The 27,006-nt window shown below is 32.2% G+C and overlaps 1 protein-coding gene across 1 annotated transcript; it reads right to left on the bottom strand.

Annotated features, from left to right (window-relative positions):
* Window positions 1-214: 214 nt before the first annotated feature.
* Window positions 215-21,472, bottom strand: LOC139093778 (uncharacterized). The gene is made up of 5 exons (XM_070644606.1): window positions 21,229-21,472; window positions 8,055-8,271; window positions 6,811-7,718; window positions 556-1,391; window positions 215-271 (listed from the first exon to the last, which is right to left on the bottom strand). The coding sequence occupies exons 1-5, from the start codon at window positions 21,302-21,304 to the stop codon at window positions 215-217; spliced, it is 2,094 nt and encodes a 697-aa protein (XP_070500707.1). The 5' UTR covers window positions 21,305-21,472.
* Between the last annotated feature and the right edge of the window lie 5,534 nt (window positions 21,473-27,006).

Below are 27,006 nucleotides of genomic sequence, written 5' to 3' on the forward strand. Positions count from 1 at the left end.
AAGTCATATTTAGATTGAGGTTATTAGAAATCTTTGTTACAGATAATGCGGTGTATACTTGAGCTTATATATACATAATATAGATTTAAGATTTATTGTTAAGGATAAAATCGTTGTGCTTAAACGTTCTAGAAACAATTGCTCCAAAATAATGGGATACATTATACCCTTTTTAGCTTCTGGATCTGATCCGCAAAGTCATTCGTCATAAGCACTACTTAAAGTACAGATTTTTCATGAGGGTGAAGTAGGAATATGCTGATTTCAATACCTATTTTGAATAGAGAAATAATAAGTCATTACTACCCAAAAAGCACAAATCGGTTAATCGATCAACCATCCAGACCCAAGGAGGATAAACTGTTCATCCAGTTCTACCCTACTTTCAACGAATGAACTAGAAAGTATCCTACGTGACTCTGAGTTACTTTGAATTCGGTATAATTCCAGAATCACGCTGTTCTGGTGCTTCAGTAGAGACTTAGATAAGATTCAACATGATTCTGACGGATTTTAGATCGATTAACTGACTTGTGCTCTTCAGGCTAAACTTACAGCCGAAAATGCTTCGATAGACAATGAAACATATCCAAATCCTGACAGCATGCATGCCTTTTGTGATCTCTGAATTATAATTAAAATTGATTTCTTTATTTTCACATCCTTAATTTGATACCAATTAGAGTCAAGAATGTTGGTTCCTACATTTTGACTCGTTGTGATTAGTTTTTCACCAAAATAGCAATACAAAAACACTTGACTAAGTGAACAAGCACTATAAGATATTGAATAGAGTAAATCAGCGAGACTTGGTGCTGTCAATAGCTGAAATCCACAAGAACTTATTGCAACAGCACCTTGGATGAATGTGTAGAAGAAAATGAATGTGAAAAGTGACTTGATGTCTTCGCTGATTTCAATTAGCTTTTGATGTTGAGTGATAAGCTTACGGAGATTTGTAGTTTGTCCCTTATTGATTGCATTCTTAATATCATCTCCAAAATTCATAAATTCTATGGAAAGAATCAAAACATTCGCAAACAAGTAAAAATCAGCAGAAATCACATTAACAGCTGCATTTGATACAGTCCAAATTAGCCAAAGTAGGGATATAATTAAATTGAGATTATTGGCAGTGTCATCAAATGGAAACCAAATTTCAACAGCTTGCTTTCTAACATTATTGAAGATGAGTTGATAGAGCATTCCTATTGTTGCTGATGAGATTGTCGCCATGTAGAATACGATGTAAATTTTATAGAATATAAGAAACCATTTTAAACGAAGTGACAAGCTGCATCTTTCTTGATCGACTTGAGTTGTAGGAAATGAGATCTGTAATTTCTCTAAAATATTAAGGATCTTCCTTCTTTTAGTGAAGAACAGAATGCCTTTAGAGCAATTGTATGGAAATATTGTAATATTTGGTAGGATCCTTACAACCACATGAAGATTGCCTATGTCCATCGCTAGACGAACTCCAAATTGAATAATTATTAACCATATTCCAGCAATACATGCAAAGAAGTAGTATTTCATCAATTTTTCAATTATTTTACTACGACGTGATGTAATTTTGAGTGGAATGATGTTAAGTCCAATTAATTTAAAGATCTTTAATTGAAATTCGAAAAATTCTTCTAATTTTATAATTTTGTGGTGATTTTCTGGAGCTTCCATCTTTGAGATTGCTTTATAGTTGAGATCCAAACTTTGAATGAAGGATTACTTTATGCGGACGTGATTCTTTGGTCTAGATATATTCAATATTCAAATTATAGTAAAAGGAAATTGTTTTTCATACAAATTTATTTAAAGTTTTAAACATTTAAACTAAAGTTTTGGTCAAATAATTTGAAACATGAATGAATTATGGATTGTTGGTAATTTGTTATATCCTTCCAATAGTAACAACAACAATTTGTTACTACTTTAAATGAGTTTTTATTAAGTGAACAACTTCTTAGTCTTGCTAGATTTTAGTTCATGGTTTGGTTGATTTTATTCTAAGAATTCCATAATTCAAACATCGAGTGATAAATAAAGACATAAAGTTCTTATTAAGCAATTTAAATAGCACACGTGGGGCTATCGATCCAAAATTTGGCTTCAGGATGAAGTGATTCTGGCATAATGCCGGATTTAAAACCGATTTGACATCAATTCAGAGTTATGTTGGTCTGAGACCAGATTTTCGATTGATTAACCAATCTGTGCTATTCGGATAAGGATTCCCGATGTCAAGAATAAAGCTTCTAGATCTCGGTCTAGAAGTTTGTCGAGATCGAGACATTGGGAAATTCGATGATACAAAATTTCACTTCCAGCCATTGAAAGTATTCCAAAATATGTTAAAATGTAGATTTTGTTGAATATTCCAAACCACTTAAAATGATGTCTTAAGTCACAGTTTTGTTGATCTGATTCCGTTAGAGGATATAATATCCGAATATTTTCTAATAATTCTAGGATTTTCTTGCGTTTGATGTAAAATATAATTGTTTTGGAACAATTGTAAGGAAAAAGCACCAGATTCGGGAGAACCTTTACAATTATTTGTATATCTGAGATTTTAATGATTATTTGAATTCCAAATTGTATTGATACCAAAATAAATCCAGTGATGCAAATATTAAAATAACATTTCATCATCTTATCAATAATTCTTGCTATAGCTGATGTTGTTTCCATTGGAATAAAGTTAAATCCCAAAATTTTGAATATTTTCAATTGAAGCTCAAAGAAATCTTCAAGTTTTAAAATTTTTTCTTGATTTTCGTTATTCGATTCCATTTGGACTGTATAATTCACTTTTGGAACTCGCGATTTAAAATAATCTAATGAAATGTTCTAAATTTGTTCTACACTCAATTAAAGACAGTTCTACAAAATAATTGAATAATTAGTAAAGTCAATCTACTAAATTTTTGACAAAGTAATTAACATATTTTTGAAATGTCTAGTAATAGCTTGTAACAGAATCAACTTCAGGCGTAGTTTGAGAGAATATATGAATCAGAAATGAGAATAATTCTCACTGAACATTTGTTGTTTCCAAGAAATAACCTTAAATTACTTACCAAATTGAATAATTAGACTAATTAATAAATCGTATTGTAGACGGAGAAGGAAGGAATTACTATTTGTAGAATACCATGACTGCAAAGGGTAGTGACGCGTAATACAGGTGTTCAACACCCTTCAGCCTATCCTATCCAAAAGTTATCGAAAGATAAAGCTGTCTACAGACGTTCTTTAAACGCGGCAATTGACGCTATGCTTTATATATTAAAAATCTCTGGAACTTCTCTTGTCATGCTCAGTGCATTATTTTGCATGCTCAAATCAAACTATGAGATAATGATAAGAGAGAATTTGCATTCAATCGAACTATGTATAAATAATAATATCATTGAATAATTAGTCTCAGTCTATACACAAAGTTAGTGAAAAGTAATCAATTGAGCAATATTCTTATTTTGCTAATTTCAAGAAAGTGTGGAAATTTAGAATAAAATCCTTAAAAAAAATATAAAAATGAAAGTTATTCAAGTCTTATTAGTCCTTAGTTTAATTTGCGGCTTATTAGCCAAACCTGCTGATAATCAATCATCTGAAAATCAGGATAATCAATCCTCAGAAAATCAGGATAATCAAATATCAGCTGAAAGTACAACAAAGCAAAATTCACAAGAACAATCCTCAACTCAGTCATCAAACGATGAGAGTAGTGCAGAAGAAAATAAAAGTACTTACAATGACATTCGCCAGAATGATCAGAATGATTCAAATGATGAGAATGATTCCAACTCAGCAAATGCAAATGATGATGTCAAAACCACCAGTACAGAAAAGGCTGAACAAGCCAATAATAACTCATATGAAAATGACGAACCAAACATTGAGGGATCTTCTCCAGACAGAGAATCAGAAAATGATTATAATGATGTAACTACTTCCCAAGATCCTGAAAATCAAACCAGTGCTACAGAAAAAAGCAATTCAACTACAGAATCAAATTCAGGTGAATCATCACAAGCTATAGTTGAAAATCACGATATATCTGGTTTTATATATGCAGTAGTTGCTGTTTTGGTATTATCTGCAGCTGTATATGGTGGATATACTTATTATGTAAAAAATTACCTTTAATAGTTAGGAATTAATTTATTGATATGATAGAATTAAGGTTAAATTAGTTATTAATGCTCAAATGTGGAAGAATCAGCACAAAATATGGTACTAGGACGGTGTGACTCTAGCATAATGTCGAATTTAAGTCAGAATCACGTTGTTCTTGCTTTAAGCCGAATATTTGATCGATTACCCAAATTGTGCTTTTCGTTCCTTTAGTTCATACCTAATTTAAATCATAGCTCGAATTCGGTTCAAATTTTATCAAGTTATCCATGCAATATTTGAATCGACTTCGAGCTCTGCTAATACATAACATAGTAATATAAATATGAATTATTTTTTTCATGCTCAAATGAAAAAATATGAGATAATAATAAGCTGAAGTATATAGAATTTAATCATTGTATACGCATACTCAGTCGATGTATACTGTTTTTGTAAAGTAATCAATATTCTCATTTGACTTAAGTAAAAAAGTGAAAATATTCCAAATAAATCCTCAAAAATTACAAAAATGAAAGGATTTCAATTAATATTAATCGCTTGCTTTATTGCATTAGTCAAATCTGATGTATACAAATCATCTGAAAATCAATATATTGACTTTTCAGTAGAAAGTTCTGATCTAGAATCCTTATCTCAGTTGTCAATTGATAAGTGCTGTATGGATCAATTTAATGGTGATGACTTATTCAGTATTGTAATTCCACAATGTCAGAAAAATTACAATAAAAATGAAAATAGTGCACGGAATAACATTGAGGGATCATCTCCAGATAGTGATTTAGAGAACGATTCTGATGAGGATAATTCTTCTGAGCAGCCTGGAAATCCAAGAAATGCTTCAGAAATAAGCAATTTAACAACAAAATCAAATGAAAATGAGTCGTTGGAACCTTTAAAAATTAAGCACAGATCATCGAGTTTTGTATATGCAGTACTTATTGTTTTGGTTCTATCTGGAGCTGCTTATGGTGGATATACATATTATGTAAAGAAATATCTGTAATATTGAAGAAATGGATATCTATTTTGTGTAAAGAAGATTTAATAATGGAAAATTGCTGTATGTAAGGCTAAGAAGCAATGAGTATGCTTAACCTCCCTTCCTTCTCCTGAATACGCTTCTGATGCGCACCTAAAATCAACTTATAGATTTACATAATTCAAATAATGTAATTGTTATCAATTTTATTATTTAAATCAGTGATGGGCATCTTGTGTTCCGTCGCATACTAGGTGCCTTCAAAAATGCCATAAACCGTATGACAATAAAGGTTGCTCACCACTGACTTAAAAAAATCAATACAAAGCTCTATTTTAAAAAATATTATCAGTTTTATTCAGATTTATTCAGCTATTATTATATTACATAAAATAAAAAAAATAATTAAAATTTGCTCTCATGAGACTAAAATCAGCAATATATCCGAACAGGCAAGGAGCATGTTCATTTTAATGAGTATGGTCAGTGTCTGTTAGGGATCTAATTAATCAAAGTTTCAATCCCGAGCGGACAAAAATAGGTTATAAGTAGTTTTTGGCAAGTTAATGCCCAGTTCATAACAAGTTCTAACGTATTTGTGTGCACTCGGGAATTTATTATATATTGATGATTTTAACAATGATCACAAACTCTTAAGTAACTAAATAAAGCAAGTTAGGGCTATGAAAAATACCCTATCTGAAATTTTATAGTCTATTTGTCATTTATTGGAAGTAAAGTTTTAAAATTCAGTTCAAATAAGTGACCTCAATCTTATATTGAATATCAATAATTGTTATAAAGTTATTACTGCATGTTCTAGCAACTAGGAAGAATTTTAGTTTGATTTTGTTGCAACTAAGCTGCGACACATGCTACATGATATGTTAATTAAGTAGGAAGAAGCAGAAGACGAGATTTTTTTAAGCATTCGATGAAGATTAAGGAATTTTGCCTTTCAAAATCTTTAATTGAATGAAATGAAGGTTATCATCATTGAACTTGAACGAAAGCGTCACTCAATTGAGCCAAATTCCCTGACCTTCATCAATAATTTTGTTTTAATCTATATTAAATTTTTCTACGTAAACACAAAGTTAGTTTCTCAAGAATTCAGCAACTTCCGATTTCTTTAAAGTTAAAATAAGTTTGTAGTAAAGGTGGATATGACTTGGATTTGATAACAATCATAGGGATTTAAGTTTGGGGTTTAAGGTGTTGGTATTACTTTGTCGACAAGATATGTTAGTTTTTAGACCAATTGTGGACAACCTGTGTGCCGCGGCCATGAATCGTATGTCATGTGCAATTTCGGTTAAGGCTTACCATCAAGGTGTGGCTCAAAAAACTAAAGATTGATCACCATTGCTTTAGGCTGTAAATTCTTAAGTCATTTTTACTATTTCCTGACTCATCCGGAAGGCACACAACGTAAAAAGGTGGCAAAAACTCCTACCCCTGGCAGACATGAGTCTGACCTGAGGCCAAAGTTCACCGAATCTGCCCCTAGACAAATGTCACATCTGCCAACACCGTGTGCCTTCTGGATCTGTATACATTAAAATTCATCGTTCATTATCAAATCCAAATCAAAGTCTACCCACCCTTGGTATATTGAGAAAGTCTCCTCTTAAATTAATTCAAAATTCAAATTCATTCACAAAATCTTAATTAATAAACAGCGTTACTTTGTAGTCTTTCCATCTGCTCCTCGCCTTTTCTGTCCTTCCGGAAAATTATAAATGCGATGAATATTATGAGCACTATCAGTGCTACACCTATAATCACACCTGTAATTGCGTCTATCTGAAAAGCTGTTGACTTTTCATTCTCAGTTGCGTAACGTGAAAATCTTGGATTTTTGTACGTAAATGTGGTTTTATTGATATTTGGCGATGGCGATGATGATGTTGATGGAACTGGAATTTCTTTTGTTAGAATTTTTTCTGTTAAATTTTCAATGTCACCGATTGCATTTTCAACAGAATGCTCGCTGCTTTCTTTAAGAATCAATGCTGACTTATCGACCATTTTAAATTGTCGGTTACGGGATGTTCGTTCTCTATCTGACCATGCTTCATCCTCAACAACTACATCACCTTTTCCAGGCAGTGCTAATCTTGCTCTGACTGTCAGTGTGTCTGGCTGGAATGTACAGACAACCAAGAATCTTCGAGTGCTGTGTGTTAAGATTCCTGAATTTTCTTGTACTGTAATGTAAGTTTCGACTGTCAAGTCCTCATGTGACACAGTCGAGCCACACCGCTCGTGATCAATTCTCATTGCATAAGTTTCTTTTGGATCTTTTGCATTTCCTTGAATCCCACAAACTCCATTCTCGGATGCAATTTTTCCACCAAAATAAGGTCCAGTTTCAACGAGAATCTCTGACTCATTTGGTAGACATTTTGTCGCTATTGCTGAGAATCCTTTTGTTGGAATGATAATTGATTGACCTGTTTTGTCTTCTTTGAGGAAGTTCTCTGATCTTGCTGACTTTTCTGAATCACCAACTCGTTTTGGTCTCACATTAAATGAGTATTTTGTAGCCATTCTGAGATTGTTGATTGTCATTTTGTAGATTTTTGATGTGTCTCTGAAATATGATGAGAATTTAGTGTTTGGTATGGATTTAGAGGTTGTAGTGGACTTGGATTTTGTATGGAATTGTCAAGTCGAGTCGACTTGACTGCATATAAATTTCTAGTAGACTTTGTGGTCTGGTTTGATTGTAAATTCATAATTATTAAACATGATGCAATTTTGAGCATGTAGATCATCACAAATGTGATCTAGAACATGCAGTCTAAATCACAAATTCTATAAAATAATCAATAACATTTCCTTATCAAATTCCATACAAAATGACTCAATAAATCAAAACATGCAATAAATTACAAATTAATCATCATTATAGGAACTAAAAACTTACTTCTCAAAGTCAACTCCGTCATCATCGATCAGCACTTTCGAATTACATCGATGATACTCGCCCCAACTTTGAATTTCACAATAATGTACGAAAAAGCTTTTTGGTTCAGTCTCTTGTTCTGTCTCCTCTTTAAGACGATTTCCTGCATATTTATCCTCTACTTCCCATGTTAAATTAACTGATCGATAATCAGGCTGTCCAAATAGTGATTTAATTTCTGTAATTAATCGGTAATGAGATCATGAAAATTTGTTAAATTATGGAATTAGAATTAATATGGTTGAAGAATTAATCATGTGTGAGAGAGAAAGTGTAAAGAGCTTAAAAAATCATATTTAATTCCACCAAAAAAAAAAAAAACAATTCAACAAAACAGAAAATTAAAATAAATTGATTTTATTGCTAATTTACCAACATTTAATAAAAAAGCTATAAAGCAACAGAAGAAAACTTGCTAATGCTCAGAAACCCGTTAAGCATTCACTTAATAAATCAGTGTGCACAGTGGCACTGGAGCATCGCAAACTAAGCAGATCATAGACTTCTCAAACTTCATAATTTAATTAACCGTATTAGAGATCGCTTACTATATATGCTTGTTGTCTGCCTATAAATAGAAATGCTTTTTCTTTCTATCCATTTTATATTTTAAATTAGCACACATATTATTTAAACTTTATAATAAATCGACATGCTATAGATATGGAACCCGTTTGACTGGAGAGATGCTGAAAATTTTTAACGACCTGCGTCATGCGATAGACAATTTTATTGCATTTTACTTATCGTTCTTAAGTGAATAAAGTTAATCATCTGGTTCGTCTTATTATGGTAATTAGCAGCTTTTATCAGTCATAAATCAAATTACTTTACAAGCATTCATTCTCACCTACTTAGAGGCTTTGCAAGACTAGCCGCGATTAGAGAATTAATTACTGTTATAAAATAGATCTAATGGAATTTATGAATAATAAATATATGTTAATCTGCTTAATAGATTTATTAAGTTTAAATGAATTGGAATGATTTTGGAATGATAGATGCTTTTATGAACTGTTGACAGGTGAATGAGGAGGACCTGAGTCGACTAACTAGGTTAATATTTTGTTGATGTCTAGTTGATGTCTAGTTCAAACTTGGGAGACATTTAATCAATAGAATCTGTTACACTAGTAATATAATTCGACAAAATGGCTAAATTGACCAAATTTTTGACGTAAAAATGGACTGAAATCCGTTGTCATGGTCATCGTCACTGCAATTTTGTGTCTCATCGTCAATACGACGACACAGCATTGCCTTAGTATATAAAACGTGATATTCAGTCGACTACAGTCGACAACAACGCCTTAAACTCAATAAAATACCCAATATTACTTTCATTTTCTCCTTAAGTCAGAAACTTCGCAAAATCCCCAAATAAACTTCATTAAATAATTGTGGATTGCCATAATAACAACCTCCACTTATCAGATAACTGCAAATACATGAAAACTGCATTTTTGATTTAAAAAAATAATGTTATCTTTAGCAAAAATATATAGAACAAGTCGTATAAATTCAAAAAATACCGTTTTCTTGATCCATCATTGATAATATACACATGTTAAGAAATTATCGAATAAAAATTGCAAAAGACAATTTGAGAAGAGAAATGAAAATCATCACAAAGAACGGTTCTTCGTGTGAATGTGTGAATCTGGAAAGGAAAGAAATGATACAAAGCCAGAAAAATTGTGTCAAAAATTATTTTTAGTGCGATTCATTTAAAAATCGAGACAACAAGCTGAGTTATGATGTGCGGTGCTGTGCGGAAAGACAAAACAAAAAAAGAGAGAATACAGCATGAAAGAAGAAGTTAATAGAGTTGTAAACAGCATAAAGACAAACAAATTTAATTAGATAATCAGCAATCAGATGTGAAATGAATGAAACATATATGAGAAGTAGAGGATGAAGTTCTTCTTCGTCCACATCTTTCTTTTCATCACATCCAACTCAATCATCTTTTCTGTGTCCAAATTTCTCACCAGCCACTTACAATTCACGTCTTAATTTTCTTTTTTCGGCCAGAATGTGTAATTAATTTATTGAAGATCAGCCTTTTGTTTGTGACATTTCACGTGCCATTTGACATAGATATTTGGGAACGGATGGAAGTCGCTGCCTTGTTTGGTCATGATTTAATGTTATTTTAATAATTCTTTTAAATTTTGTTTAAATTGAAACGTGAGAAGTGACACAAAAATTAATTTTTGGAATTGCCAATATTTTTGCAGCTTCATCTTTTAGCTAGACATGCATTGTCACACATAAATGCATAAGAATCAAGCAAAAGTGAGAACATCACAGGAATTAGGTCTTCATATCTCATCACAATTGAATAAAATTCATCACGTGCTTGCATTTCATTAAGAAATTGAGATGAAAACATAGAAAAATGTAATTAGCTTCGTTTTCATTCATCCAGACTGTGAAGACACAAACAAAATCGAGTTGACAATTGAAAAAGCTTCTCACATTTAAATTGCAGTAATGATCACATTAATCCACTTTTGTGTTAAGTCTTGCGTTCTACAATTTAAGTTTTTCCTGCTTTTAATTACCAATTTCTAATGCGAAATCATAAAACTCACAGCAAGAAGATGCTGAAATGTTGCCAGCAGATAATGTCGTCAATGCCGAGAATTGAATTTTTTGCGGCAATAACAAAATGATTTTTTGTGGCATAAAAAATTTTCATTCTTTAGATTAGCGCAGCTTTCGTTTTCATCTGCTTCGTGTGGCCTTGTGGCTTCATTTCAAATTAATTGATGTCTGTGAGCAATTCTAGCGGATTTGAATTTATTGAAGTAGTAATTTTGGAAACAAATGCCATGAATCACTGAGAAATTGAGCTTCTGGGTATTAATTTGCTAATTTAAATAAATTTTAAGGTAAAAATTTCACTTTTGATCATAAACAATAGCTAATCCCACCTTAATCTATGTAAATCATCAACTTTTACTATTCAAAGTCACACAAGTGCGAACAGAAATCAGGTACTTCTATCAGGTACCTATCTATCAAGCATCATCTAATCCGTGGGATGATCTTGACTACATTTACATTTAAATGTGGAACGACTTCAAAGTCTTCAGCAATAATTATTTCTAGATTAAAAGAACATGAAGAGGCCATGATATGCTTGTATAGCAAGTAAGACTTGTAAGCTTAAAAAAATTTATTAACTTTATTACATTGCATGAAACTAATTCCTGCATGTAAAAGCAGCAATGAATTGTCTTATTGAAGATCTGTGTCATTCTGACTGATTATGTGTCATTTCGCTTTCATGTCTCTATCTTTTACTTCAATGATTTGCATGCACTTTTCAGTCTTTTAAGCCTGACTTGGCTTATTGTAAATTTTATTTTATTTCTAACTTTTTCCTTCCATTCGTTCCTCATTTCATGTCTTATTTCACATGATGACATTTCCATAATTGCATTTTGTCTTATTTATATGACATGTAGACATAGACAATGACATTAATTAAATTATTATTTTTGATTCTCATTCTTCATGTCCCATATTCATCGGCTGATTCCATTTGATGTGTATTTGTGCCGTTCTCAGTTCCAATTTCTCAAAAATTCTGATGTTTGCATAACAAAAACTCATTTAAGGTATTTAAAGTACACAGACAATGGATATGATGATGAGACAGGCTGTGATGATAAATAAATATTTATGGATATGAAGCATGAAATGAGCGCAGCTATAAATCAAAAGTCATGCAAACAAATTGTTCAATTAACTTCATTCACTTGTTCCATAGCTGGAAAATGTTAATCCATTGCTCTTTTGACTTTTGGATCTATATGGAAGTGAATGGAAGAAGATGTGCTAGGAGTCATGCTTAGCGGTAAATCTTCTTCGAATTGGTTGCTGTCGTCATAAGATTTGCATAGAAAATGGTGATAGAAGTTATAGCACATAAGTCAAAGCATATCAGTGATGATCAATGACTTTATGTGCAGCATGAATACATTAAAATTACATATTACTAATGTCTGTGGACATATTCATTAATTAATTAATCATTACTGGATATTGCGGGCATCAGCCTCTGTGCTGTGTATATTTATAGAAATTAATAGCTCCAGCAGCAATTCCAGTAGTCGCGACTTACTTTCATCTCAATTTTCATATCAATTGTATCGATAAATTAAAAATGGAAAGTTGTGGTTCACCACCGTCATCTTCCAGTTCTTATGCTGCTCATTTCTAGAGCAAATTCGTGAATCGTTGTGATCTTCGTGCAACTGCAGAGCAGCACTGCATAACATTATAATTAGCACTTTCTAGTTTTTGCTTTGCATCTTTACTGTCAAGCTTCTGAACTTTTTTGTTACTTCTGTTCATGGCGTGGGATTCTGAGGCTTTATTGGCACATTGACAGGTTCTAGAGCAATTGACATGAAGTCGTCAAATGTAAAACTTTTAGAATCAAATCAACAAAGACATTCTAAAAGCCAAAATGTATGCTGAGAACCACAGCAATAGAACTTTTAATTCAGACTTAACAATGCCCAGCACTTTACTAACTGAATTATCACAAAACCTTCATAATTCCATCTTAATGCTCAGTCGTCATATGCTGAGAACTACAAACTGTTTCTTTAGTATTTTATGCCTCAAAATTCTTCATTTCTATTTCCATTTTTAAGCCATTTAATTTTATTTACTTTTGTGCCTTCAAGTCAGCTTTGTACTTGAATCAAAAAGAGTCAACAAATTCTGGAATAAGAATGAAGAATATTTTGTAACGACAACAAAAAGAGTCGAAAGCAGCAATTAATCTAATGTCGTTATGAGCATCAGAAACATGGAACGAACGAACAGTAAGGCAGGCAGTAAAAGAAAGAAAAATCCCGTTTAAAGTCATATGATTGCATTTATTTAGAATATGAAGAAGAAGCAAAGCAACAAAAAAAGTACGAGACAGCAGCACAGCATGTGATGGAATTGAGCTTATGGGAAGCAGAAAATTCATGAATTATTTATGGAAGTAGTTGCAAGTAAGTTGGATATTTTAGCATTTTTTATCGCCCTATTGTGTAACTGTGATTAATCAATATATTGACTATGATGAATTCAGCCATCAATTGCTGTCCATATTCAGCATGTCACGCATCACAAAACGTCATCAAAAAACACAAATCAATTCCAATCGATCACGAATAATTTTCACAATGACTTGCAATGCTCCAGTCTCTCAATTTTGTATTCGTCGTTTGATATTCATATTCAGCATAGAGCAAGCTCCATAACGGTATAAAGGTCGAAACAATTGAGTCTTTGAGATTTCTTGCATTCAGATTACAAAAAGAATCTCTTTCAAATGAAATGGAAATTCTATGAAAATAGTTCCGTATGTTAAGCTATAGTTCCATGAAATGAAAGAAAACAGACTCAATGGTAATAAATAAGGCACATAATTATGGCAAGTCTACAAAAATATTAAATATTCGACCTAATTTGTATCAGAGATGAACCAAATAATTTTTTTTTATGAAGAGATTTATTAAGCATAAAAAAAGTAAGAAGGAATGAATCTTTGGGAAAAAAAATTTGTTTGCTTTGTGAGCAGTAATAATAAAAAAGGCATATCATTATATATAATTTATGGAATAAAGAATAGTGTAAAATTGGTGTTTATGCGGTACGTAATTGCGTGGCTATAAATTAATGAATGCAGTGAGAGCATATTGTTGGACATGAAAATGCCAGTCGTATGGAAAATAAATATTAATTTACTTTGGTACGGTGAGAAAGTTCGAGGAAGACAAAGGAAGATTTCTTAGGAATTAGCCGTTCTTGATTATCGCATTTATGAATTCTAAGACACGAAGATGCATCGTAAATAATTCTTATTGTAGTCATTTGTTGAGAATTTATGAGGTTTTTTTTATGGATGCATGCACTTTGTAATCTTTGGGAACTTGAAAATCAGGTCAAGTGTTAGAATTTCTTGACTTAAATGCTACTTTAGTGGCTATAAAATGCTTCTTAAGTTTTAGTAGCCATAAATGTAAAAACAGGAGCTTAAGAAGATTTGTTTTTATGGATTTCAAGTTTATATGCTTGTGTACTTAGTATTGATAGCTTCTGGTTGTTGGTTTTGCATCTGCACGTTTTATATTCTGAATGTTCAAATCATAATGAAGTCATTAAGAATTAGGTCTTGTCAGTATAAGAAATTAGTTGCTTGCAGCGGCTCTTAAGTAGATAATTCAGAAAATAAGTTGTTTGTGCTATTGATTTGTAAGCAATTCCGATATTTCATGCAATTTTCAAGGTAATCAAGGTTAAGTGACTCGGTTGGGCAGTAGACCAAAGGCTTGGACCATTAAACAAGGTCTTTAAGTCAAATTATGTTGATGATAAAGGAGCACGAAGAAGGCCTTAGAGCTCATGGAGAGAAGCATTGCATTCGGAGTCGGTAATTGGCAGACGTAAGTTAGCGTTAGGAAACAGTTGCATTAAATGCCTGGAAACTAGAAATAAACTACAAACTTAGTGTCCAAATACGACAATGTCCAATGCTTATGCTTACTGATTGTTGATATTCCAAGAAAGTCATTCATTCAATGCATCAAAAGAAGCAACAAACAAGTGAAAATATAAAATTAACAAATTTCGGAAACCTCAATTTTATGACCGGAAATGCACCATCTTCATTGATGCAAGACAAGATTTCTCAACTGAAATATTCAGCACAAACCGTTGAAACTGAAATTTTAGGTCTCCTAAATCTCACAATTGACAACTTAAAACTGATCATTCATTGCCGTTAAATCTCTTCCATCAATGGATTTGGGAACTTGCATCCGCTGTCCATAAAAGAATCACAAAACGAAGAAGATGAAAAAAAGTGAAAACTTTTATAGATCACTGAATGCAGGAATGTTTTTTGATGTTTCAAGTGCGATTGAATGAATGAAATTCGGAAGGTATGAAACATACTTAAGTCCATAACAATAGAATCTGAATGAAAGTATTTTCGAGTGCGATGATGATGGAATGCTTTTGAAATTGATCATTCTTGAATGAGGCTGGATTTGTCTGATAATCTGGCACTAGAAACATAAACTACTTAAGTATGACTGCGCAGTCTCTGTGTCATCAGTGATAAGAGCTTTAATCCATCCATTATGCCGCTGTATCATCATTTCTAGATAAAAGCCAATCATTAGATTAAATTCATCTCATTATAATAAATTCCTTCCTTGTCACCAGCTGCAAACTGCATAATTAAATGATACTAAGAATTTCTTTATTTCATAACGGATGCATAAGTTTTGTTTTGATGCCTCAAGCATGGTCTATCATCATCTTCATCGCCTTTATTATAATGTTAATTGATCAAGATGCAGGTAAACAGTTACACCTGCAAATTCCGATGATAACTTATGATTCTCGAGTCAGGGATGGTGACTTAGATGTTTTGAACCTGGAAGCAGTGTGATCCAGGCTTAGGACTGACTCGAGCCGGCCAGGGGTCATATTCATGAGACTTCTCTAAATTTTGTGCATTCTGGGTAAAAGGGGAAGCTCTGATGGTTATAATTCGGTCAGTTCTTGACAGTATATGTTGAAATTTGGATGCTCAGGCACTCAAATGCTCAGATGGGCTCATTCTGTCTCTGCATTTCCATGTCTAGCCACAGATTCGATCTATTGAGATCCAAATTATGAGACACATAATTGACACCGACAGACCAGACCCAAATCAATCTAAGTTCACTCAATTAACAAGATATCAACACTGATTCTCGTATCTCAATCAAAACTCCTATTATGAATCTTCCAAGAATTTTTAATGGATGTGAATATAAAAACCTGTGAAATGCCTTTCAAATGACTAAATCTGCAGGCACTTTATAACATTTTTCTAAATGATGATGATAATAATAATTGTTTGTTTATTTCTACTAAATGCAGTGCTGTTTATTTTGCAAAATTACAAGGAACGGCATGCCATTTATCACAAACTTGTTATAAACAAGAAGTGAAAATTCAAGATTTTTTTAATTATTTTTTTCAAGTGAAAATGATGCATTATTTGATATCGCAAGTGTTTGCTAATAGATAGGTGTGGATGTGATGAACGTGGCTGAATTTGTATTATTTGTGAGAATGTGTAATTTGCTACGTGAAAAGTTGTTCAGTGAACTGAACTTGAATTGTGAATTTGAGAAGAAATTTCGCTCTATTGTTTGATTATCGAACAGATTAATGCATTGTCTTCTTGTTTCTCAATAATTCTTGCAATTTTCATGCTGGATTGAGCTTAGACTTGATCAAAACTAGCTTTTTTAGTACTAAGTACTGAAATTAGTCAGAATTTGAGTCAAGAAGCCTGTTTTGTGTGAAATTCTTGCTTAATTTGCACTTAGAGTCGATGTCATGGGTTAATGCTGTCGATAGAGGTTGAAATCGTTAATTACCAAGCAGTTGCCAGCAATAGAGCCAGCCTCAGACGCAAACTAAGGGAGAACATGCATCACAATTGATCTTTACACCCAGCAAAGTAAGTAACCCAGTGTCAGGACCCAAATCACATCAATTGACTACACAAGCTGTGTCAGAATCAAGAAGAACTTAAAAAATTGGGATTTGATGTCAGCAATGATGAAAAAAATCAATAAAGTAAAATTTAATTCAATTTATCGATTCCATTATTCTGCATCATCATCATCATCTTCATCTATAAATGCCAGTTTGTACTTTCTAATAATCTTTTAAACTACAAATTAATTCCTATGTTTTTATAACCCACATATCTATCCAAAATCAGACATATTTTTGTTGAAAAAAACTTCCTTAAATCATTTTGAATGAATAATGGAAATTCATTGAATAATTGACAATCTTGTTCCAAATTTGTTGTTTACGAAGCTAATTGTTCAATTTTCGAATAGTCCATATGGTTGTTTTCCCAAAATTACTCAAAGCACAGATGCAAAATCAGAACATCCAATAATTTCACTTTCTACTCACTCAATGCGTTAAATCAAATTGTTATATGCTAAATAATAGTTATAAAAAAACACTTATCATAATAACAATAATAACCTGATAATTTCTACTAAAAAAATAAATATTATGTAGTGCTGAACAGCCAGCATCTTCTCAATTGAATACTTAATTATCATGATTAAAATAAGAAAGTTATTAAATAAATGCAGCATGAATTATACCCAAAAGCACACACAATCTAGTAATAAATAAAATAAAAAAAAGTCAAACAATTAGACGTAGCCATAAATGAGTCAATTTATGATGGGAGCAAAAAATGGGAATAAATTTCATTATTGTTCTAAGCGCATAGAAATTACTGAGCATAAAGATGGAATTAAGTTTATGAAAAGGGTCAGTAATAAAAAAGCACTTTTTAATGAGATATGAGGGACGGAAGAGAATTAAAGAAGCAAAAAAATAGGTGATGGGGCTGTACTTAAGTGATGTGTGTTGGAAATTGGGATTATTTAGAGCTTCTTACTTAACTACTCAATTTAGCTTGAAAGTCGATGTGGACTTATCCACACCATATTATGGCAAGGCTCACGGATAGTCTGAGCTTTATTTAGTACAATTCACACCTTTTGTAGTCTCATTAATAAGTCAATCTTCATTCGGGATACATTTGAAGCTTCAGAGTCTCAACAGAAGTAACATTGTAAAGTTTTACGATATTCATGTAGGATCTTATCTTTTAAAAAGGACATTTACCAAACTGCTATGTTAAAGTTAACGATTAGACACAAAATTACCCTAACAGCAACATAACAGTGGATTTCAACTCATTTTTATGTCGAAAAATGCGGTTCGACGTATTGGACCGCTTGGATTTATGTAAATCTTCTAAAGCAGCTGCTGACTCCTCCCTTTGTTGATACTCAACATAAAATAGGTATCATAAAAAGCTATAAATTGCGAAAAACAGACAAAACTCTGGCTTAAAATTTAGAAGGCTTCCTGCAGAGCCTGTAGGGACATATTTCTCCTGTACTGATACTGTGCAGTGTTAATTAACCACTCTGCCATACTAGATGACCTAGTATACCATTACAGTCGTGTTGTTAAACCCTATCGTACCGAATATTACTAGTGCCGGAGAAATTTGACTATTAACTCCATTCAAATCTATCTCCATTCAAATATTGGACATCACTCCTGAATAATCCCCCGTCAACTCTTGAATAAATTTCCATTGTTTCTACAAAAAAGTCTTTTTTATTTTGTAGGCAAGTAAATTAAATTTTTTCAATGGTCTATCATTCTTCTTGTATAAAACATATAATTGAATAATGGCCATTGAGGAACAATTTCATTTTGCTGCTTGCGATTGAATTTTTGCACAAAAATATGATTTTCAGTTATCTGTCTTCCTCATTATTATTTTGCTGTTTCGATGATCTCATATATGAAAGCTTAGCTTAACAAAAAATCCCGTGTGTTACTGTAAATGTCGTTTATTTAGTTCCATTGTTATTGTTTTTTGTAGCTTGTCCCCAAGATAGCTTGGTAAATGCATGCATAATCGTGTTTGTTTTTGTTAAAAGAATTTCGGAATTTTTTTAAAACTATTTTAAAAGGTTGAGAACTTTACTGTTAAGGTAATTTCTCACTTACATGAGATTATTCTTTAGGCTTACTTTTTGTTAAGCATTTTGTAATTTTTAAGAAAGAATTTTAATTCATTTGAGATGCGTAAGAAGTTTGTAAGAAGCATAAATGGCTTGGATAGCGGAAATTCTGGTCGGGTGTTTGGGAAGCTTTTAGATTTACACAATTTGAAGACTTTGTTGTATCTATCCGACCTAAGGGTAACTAAATTTACCTCAAAATAGGGTGAGCGACACAATGCGGTAAATTGCATTTTTGACTGTTAAAATGGATCAAAATCAGCAGTCATAGTGTAATTAGGACAATTTCGCATATTTCCATTGATGCAGTGATAAAGCAGTGCCCTAGCGAACACGAAGTGCTGCTCAAGCATTCCTTCATCAATTTGAAGATAACGACTGGTTCCTATTGATCCACTTTGAATCTACTGACGTCAATAAAGCATCTGAACAATTTTATATCAATCTATGTGTAAAAGCACATTAAGACCATATTCCACATCAAAAATCTGTTCCTCAAACTCTAAACTCTTAATCATAATTCAATAATTCCTAAAAACAACTGCTTCTATCTCATCACAGCACCTTGCTAATCACTTAATATGAACAACTTACTAATTCTTTTTTCAAAAAATTCTTCAACCTGTTCGATTGTTCTACTAACGATTCAGCTACTTTAATAGGATTTTAATGCCTGTTTACAGCAACAATCATAATTTAAATTCAATTTAATATCCACAAGACAACAAAAGCGTCTTTCTTATTCTTTATTCATAGATTTTTTCAATGTTTCACGCCTTTTTGCCTTTTGTTTAAGACAGCATTTCTACAAATAGTCATAATAATTCTTACCGCATGCAATTGTTTTTGGTTAGACAGTCATTGTAAAGATGAATGAAATAGAATGAAAATTGTTCAGCATTGTAAGAAGTAAAAAGACACGACTAAATTGTATTTATCCAAAATACCGTAACAAGTAAGTCAAATTTAATTTTCGCTAATTTTTACCACGGAATTTTCTGTGTTCGGTGATTTTTTTTGTGTGCATTTTTTATGTTGTCATTGAGGCAATAACTTTTAGCAAGCTGTAAATTACTTATTCTTGCATTAACAGACTAGTTTAAATAGCTCATAAGTTGAATTGAAAATTTCACGCTTTAACTCGATCAATTCTTTTGTATATAGTCGGATGAAGTTTTAAATAGAGATGATAATCTGCGATTTATGAGTTTTTATGTATAGATCGGACCGGATGAGAGAATATAGATTGTTTGCAATGTATTTGATAAAACTATATTGTATGTTCTTGCAAATTGGAGTAAATTAAGTTGTTAAATGTTTTTATGGTCATTTTTTGAAGATATATTGATGCTTATTGGTGATTTGGGAGCTTTAATAAGTTTGCACAATGCAAAAGCCAGAGGTACTGCCATTTCGATCTTAAAATTAGGAAACTGAGTGGATTTAGGAGTCAAAATTTTAAAATATTCCAAATTCACTTTATCCTTTAACGTCATACTTATAAAAACATTCTATATCAATATTAGGCACTTAAACTTCAACTTTCTGACTCGTTTCTTAATCTTACGTTGCCCAAAGCTTCATTAATTCCGTATTGAACCGACAGGATTTGAACCAATTATCTCTAAGATATTACACCAAGTGTCTTGCAGATTGCTCACATTGTCACTTAACTGCTTGCCTTCTGTTTGACATGTTCCTTAATTTTGTCACCCAATGTTCCTATTTTATATTGATCTACATTTAGAAGTCGCTTTGTAGTCGCAATATTTAATAATGAACTCCAATTCCTAGTTAAAGTGTTAAAGTTTAGCTCGTGCCTTGTAACAACTGAACGAATAAAGGTATGACGAAACTGAAACTGAAAACTTCCTGTTTTAGACTCTGCATTTCTAATAAATTGCCAATTATAGCTAGTATTGGAAGATTGTCTTACTTTGTATATGACAAAAGATCACGAACAAAGTACTTGTGTAAGGAAGTTGTTGATAGAGACAGTGTTGTGTTTGGTATTGGAAATTGGGAGGCTGTAGGCAGTGATAGAGTCAGTTTCAAATGGCGAGGTTTTATCTGAGGGAGGCCATGGATCACAATTGATCTGTACATCCAGTGAATTAAGTCAAGTATAGACAGATTTGAACTTAATTCTAATATGCCTTAAATGAGCAAGAAGTAGCTCTATCTTGTCAAGAATCAGAATTTTACAAGCTCTAATATAAATGATTTCCAATTTCATGTTCACATTTGTAAATCCGAGAATTCGATCTGAATTCAAAGATCTCAATTTAATCCTTTGTTGCTTCATTTCATTCATCAAGAATTTCTTTTCAATTAGACCAAGAACTACTTATTATTCTCAATCTAAAGAAATTCTTAATACCCAATAAGAAATGCGTCTTATTCAATCTCTCACAAAAAGTACAAAACACAATTAATTCTCGTTCCATTATGAAGACATTTTCTCTTCAATAACTCACCATAACTGATGTTGTTTGCAATAGTCATGTGCCAAGTTAATACGATGAGAAGTAATTTTAATTTATTGTAATCCATTTTTTGCGATTTTTTATGCTTCTTCTTTTTTTGCACTCACTTAACTTCCTTTATATTATTTTTTTGCTCATAAATTCTCTATCTGATTAGATTTATTGAATGCTTTCAACTTGCATTCTTTATCATTATTTACTAGATTTAAATCTACATGCTTTTCGTTATAGCATATTCACATTGATTCTTCATGGAATATCACAGACTATCAATTATTCTTATTAATATTTATTCCGTGCCTTAAGAACTCTCTGTAATTCACCGTAACCGGATATCTTTTATATTATTAATATTATTGAATTTCCACTGCTATGTTCGACTTTTTTTTTTTACGTCTTTACAACTTGACGATTTCACGGAAACTGACTTTTTTTCTTTACTTCCATTTCACATCTCCCGTGAGTTGCGCTGACTGACTGCAATTCTCCATTCTTTGTCTCGCATTCAAATCTCTCGTTTCTCTTTGTGCTTTCTTCGCGTTTTTTATTTTCCTTCATCTGTGGCTGTATTTATTGAGCCATGAGTATGGTACGAGATGCTTGAGATATGAACTCTTATTATGTGTTATTTTGTCTGTTCTTTTCTGGTTTTCGTTCTTAGAATATGAAGAAATTCTAGATTTGTACATTTCTTTTGTGCTTTATTGCTGCTTTCTACTTGAACTTTGGTTATTGCATGATTTATGGGTTGTGGATTTTGGAGTTTTTGTTGGTTTTTGAAAAGACAAAGCATGTCAAAAGTTCAAATGAATTTGCATAGTCTTGTCTTTTGTAACAATGTTACTACATGGAGCTTAGATTGCAACTAATGGCTTTCTATTTGAATATTGATGCTTCTGGTACTTAGCTGAATGGCTTAAATTGGTTAATCAATCAAAAATCCGTCTACAAACGTGAGTGACTCTGACTTGTTGTCAAATTCAAACCTAATCCGACTCTTTGTCGAAGTCAAGCTAGTATGGTGGATTTCAGATTAATTAACCGAGTTGTGCTTTTTGGATTATTTTGTACAAACTCGATCGGCATACATTGAAATATTATCATCACAATGACGGCATTATGTCGAGATGCGGCATTATCCCGAGTGAACAAAAATACGTTATAACTAGTTGATTGCAAGTTAATGTCCAGTTGATAACTAGTTCTAACGTTTTTTTGTCCACACGAGTATACTAAGCAACAAGTGGCACCAAATTGGGTAAAAAAATCAAATTTGGCACTTAATTGCCATTTTGCTCTAAAAATGCTGCCGTTTCGCCTCAGTAGTGACAGCATTTAAATTTGTATCAATCGTATTGGATATTCATTCATCAAAATACTAAAGAATTTGAAAAGAAATGACAAGGAAATATGAAATTACATAGAAAGAATAAAGAAGTGAGATTTAAGTTTAGTACTGGTTGCTTATGACTAGTTCTTGCGATATTTCCGAAAGTATTTCAAAAGTATGAGTAAAGGATCTCTTCTAGGTTTAATCGTAGCTCATTCTCTATGACATAATCCACATTATAACCATGTTATCCCTCAGTGAATTTAAGCCAGTTTGAAGTATTCTAGGACAAACCAAGTATTGAAGGTCAGCATTTCTCTAAGTTTCACCTAACTCTGTTGAGCCTCAAATTTAATTCACCTCTCTATAATAATCTTCGATGATCTACACGAAAAACAACTTGTTTTAAACTTGACCCAACATGATCCATCACATGAATGCCATTGAGTACTTTTCATAATAAGAAAGAGAACTCAAATTACAATTAAATTGATTTAAGAAAGTCATTTTCAAGCTGCACATTCAATCGAAACTCTTCCTTTTTGTACAATTGCAAAGGAAAATGGTAATTCTCTCGCTATAAAATAGTAGTTCTCGCATTAATTTCTTAGTGAAATTATGAAGATTATATACCACAATTATATGATAATCAATGAGATATTATTATTTTTACAAACGTGTACTGTATAATATTCATTTTTATGTATTTTCTAAAAATATACATGCAAAAGCTATGATTGCAATCATAGCATCCAGTTTAACAAAAGAGAAGCATAAAAAGTTGCATTTTTATATTATTACATCTGTTCTAAAGTCATAAAAGACGTTGTTATGCTGGCAATATGTTACAATAAATCTTGTAATGGTGATCACTTTACTAAATGCTTTAACATGATTTGTCTGACGAATACCAAGTAGCTTGAAGTAAATTTCACAGTAATAGATTAAATGTGCTGTTTTTGCCCTTATCGTCCATCATTTCACATGAATTCTTTTTTCTTTGCTGATTATTTTACTTTGATCAAATTATTAAAAAAGGTATGGAAAATGAGGTGAAGAAGAGGAAGAGAACAAGTAGGAGTTGCATCGTTGATTTTATGACTGGAAGGCATTTAGACTGAGATTTTCTTTGAGTGATGGAAATTTATGAGCTTTAGTTTTGATTGAGAAAGTATAATACGGTTTATTACCTTAATTTAGATAAGATCTGGTACTTAGAATTGATTAGGTAGTGAACACGTAATTTTGGTGGATTATAATGTCATGATAATGCTATTAAGCAGTATTGTATAGGCTTATTTGTGCGATGGCTCACCTTAGTGGTAACTCAAGTAACTCAAATCTATTACGAGATCTAGATTGAAGCAATGTCTTTGATTTAAAAACAGTAAAATTCTAATTTACTTTCTAGTACAAAATATACAAAATCTAGTACAATTTGATTATAATCTAATGCACAATTCTAAAAATCTAGTACATTTTGATTATAATCTAATGCACAAATCTTAATAATAACGTACGTTTTACTAGAACTATTTAAAATAGAATAATCTAGTACATTATTGGAGAATTTATCACAATTTTTAGTAGAATCTGGTCCAATTTCATAAGATTCTGGCATAAACTTCAAAACGCTAGTACTTACTACTTAGTTCATTCGTTGGATGGACATATAAATTGTGATCCCAGTCCTCCTTCAGATGACGCCTAAAGCTCATCGCTGGATCCTGTCTGCCAATTACAAATACCTAGTATAATACTGGCTAGTTCAACCAGAAATCTAGTACAATTTGGAAAAATGTACTATAATTTGCAAAAACTCTATTACATTTATCAAAATCCCAATTCCAAATTCATATAAATTAAAAATCATATAAATCAAATCCACTTATCCAGGACAAAATGCCAAGCAAACAAATCCAGTCCATTCACATCCACAATACACAATCCGCAATCCGCAACAATGTTTCCAAGTTATTATTGCTATAAGCGCTTGGGAACAAGACAACTGAAAGGAGTGTGCTTAATTCTTTAGCTGCAAAAAAAAGCGTAAAAATAAACGTCAATTATCATCTTGCAAAGATTACAAAAAGAAAATAGAGTAAGTATTTTTCTTATAATTTGCCCACAAGTAGACAATTTATCATTTCAATGGATTTCCTGTCGCTAGTCATGAGAAAATAAAAGTTTATAAGAATGGAAATAATTTCAAATTAAATTGCCAAAGAGACATAAAAATTAATCCATAAAATGCTGTTTTATTATCGATATTGCGTGCTTCTTGGCAAAAAATTGCATTTGATCTAAATTCTATCCATTAAAATGAATGTAATTTATTAGAGTAATTTGTCATTATCCCAAATAGGCAGAGACGTATGACCAACATTTCTATTTTCAAGAATTTATTACTGTAATGAATCATCTTTCTTGATTAATTCACTTATAGAACCGTAACTTCATTAGCTAACATGAGCCACGAGAACGGAAATTTTGCAGATCAAAGAGGTTACAGCGGAAGTAAGCTAGATTTATCTAATCTTATTATGTAAGCATGAAAGAATCTTAATTAATCGCTACAATTTAATTAGAGAATCTCGACACATTTGTATGACTGCCTGTGGATGTGAATTTTTATGGAATTTTTGGTATTTGTTTTAGTTAATTAAGGTTAAGTTCTGTTGGGTAAGGCAAACAATGTTAAGTTCTGAATGGTGAGATTGTTGAGTTTTTATGTCTAAAAGATGATTACTTGACATATCTGAAGATCGAGGACAGTGGTGGGCAACCTGTGGTTCGTACACTAGTACGAAATATAAAGGTTGCCCACCAATGATCCAGGACATATTCAGAATTAGGGATCTAGTGAATTTTCATGTATTTACCTACGTATACTCAAATTTACATGCAAGTTCCTGAATACTTTTGACCTGAAAACTGAGTGTATACCAAAGAGGACTATGGCTGAATCTACCCCCTATGTCTCACCTCTGGATCACTTCTAAGGTCGGATTAATTCAAACTGTACCTTTACCTTGGCTGTTTGGTCTGATGATCATAACTCTTCAATCTCTGTTCAAGAATATTAGAATTTCAAGAATTTTAATGCTATAAACCAGAGCTCGAAGTCGAGTCGAGTCAACCAGAAAAAATTGGATCGACTTCGAGTCGACTCAAGTCGAGTACATTTGAGTAGACTCGACTCAAGTCGACTTAGCTCGAATCGACTTGGAGCTCTGCTTTAGACCAAAATTGGCAGAATTTTGAGAGTTCAGACACCAAAAGTCCAATTATGTGCCTCTTTTTGGAGTCACGGCACTCAAAGTTTAGATAAGCAAGCGCTCTAGAGTTAACAGAGGCAGATGGAAGACCTTTTGCAATAACCTAGGCTCCAGGTCGGTGCATGGTGCCAGTAAGGAAGTTTAGATAAGCTAGCGCTCTAGACTCAAAGTTGAGCATTCAATTAGACAAAATCTTCAGAAATGAAAGCTTCCCAATTTCTTCGATACAAACTTAAAGATAGCCTGAATTAGCAACACTCAATCACATACTATTAAGCTCATGTAATCGATTGCATCAATTACTAACAATTTATCAAAAACCTTCTCGTTCCCAACCTTAACCATTCAGTCTGTAATTCATACAACATATGTCCGAGATATGTTCAACTTCCATTAGAGGAAGTTCTTCACTGATGATTATTCAATTAATGCACCAAAGCAATGAAATTGATTGTAATCACGTTTGAATGGTTGAATGTGCATGATATCTATGAAGCACATTCCATTAAAGTACTCATCGTAATGCATGTTATGCTTAGTCCCGTTTTCGAGTACTTGTTGTCCATAATTAATGCGAAATTTCCTTCTATTAAATTGCATTTGGGAGATTAAGGTTGGATTAAGGTCTAGTCTCATTTTAGACACTTTCTTTGCAATTCAATTCTGTGAATTTCCCTTTTTAAGCTTGACATTAAAATAGAACTGCCTGACACAATACCAAATTTATGTATATCTCAATAGAAATTGGCTCATCTCTGAAATAAAAAATTAGGTCAATTTTTTGTAGACTTACAGTAATTATGTGCCTTATTTATTACCATTGAGTCTGTTTTCTTTCATTTCATGGAACTATAGCTTAACATACGGAACTATTTTCATAGAATTTCCATTTCATTTGAAAGAGATTCTTTTTGTAATCTGAATGCAAGAAATCTCAAAGACTCAATTGTTTCGACCTTTATACCGTTATGGAGCTTGCTCTATGCTGAATATGAATATCAAACGACGAATACAGAATTGAGAGACTGGAGCATTGCAAGTCATTGTGAAAATTATTCGTGATCGATTGGAATTGATTTGTGTTTTTTGATGACGTTTTGTGATGCGTGACATGCTGAATATGGACAGCAATTGATGGCTGAATTCATCATAGTCAATATA

The sequence above is a fragment of the Chironomus tepperi genome, unplaced genomic scaffold, assembly GCF_022539635.2.
Source record: "Chironomus tepperi strain 1889 unplaced genomic scaffold, CSIRO-AGI_Ctep_v1 contig_337, whole genome shotgun sequence".
NCBI classification, from domain to species: Eukaryota; Metazoa; Arthropoda; class Insecta; order Diptera; family Chironomidae; genus Chironomus; species Chironomus tepperi.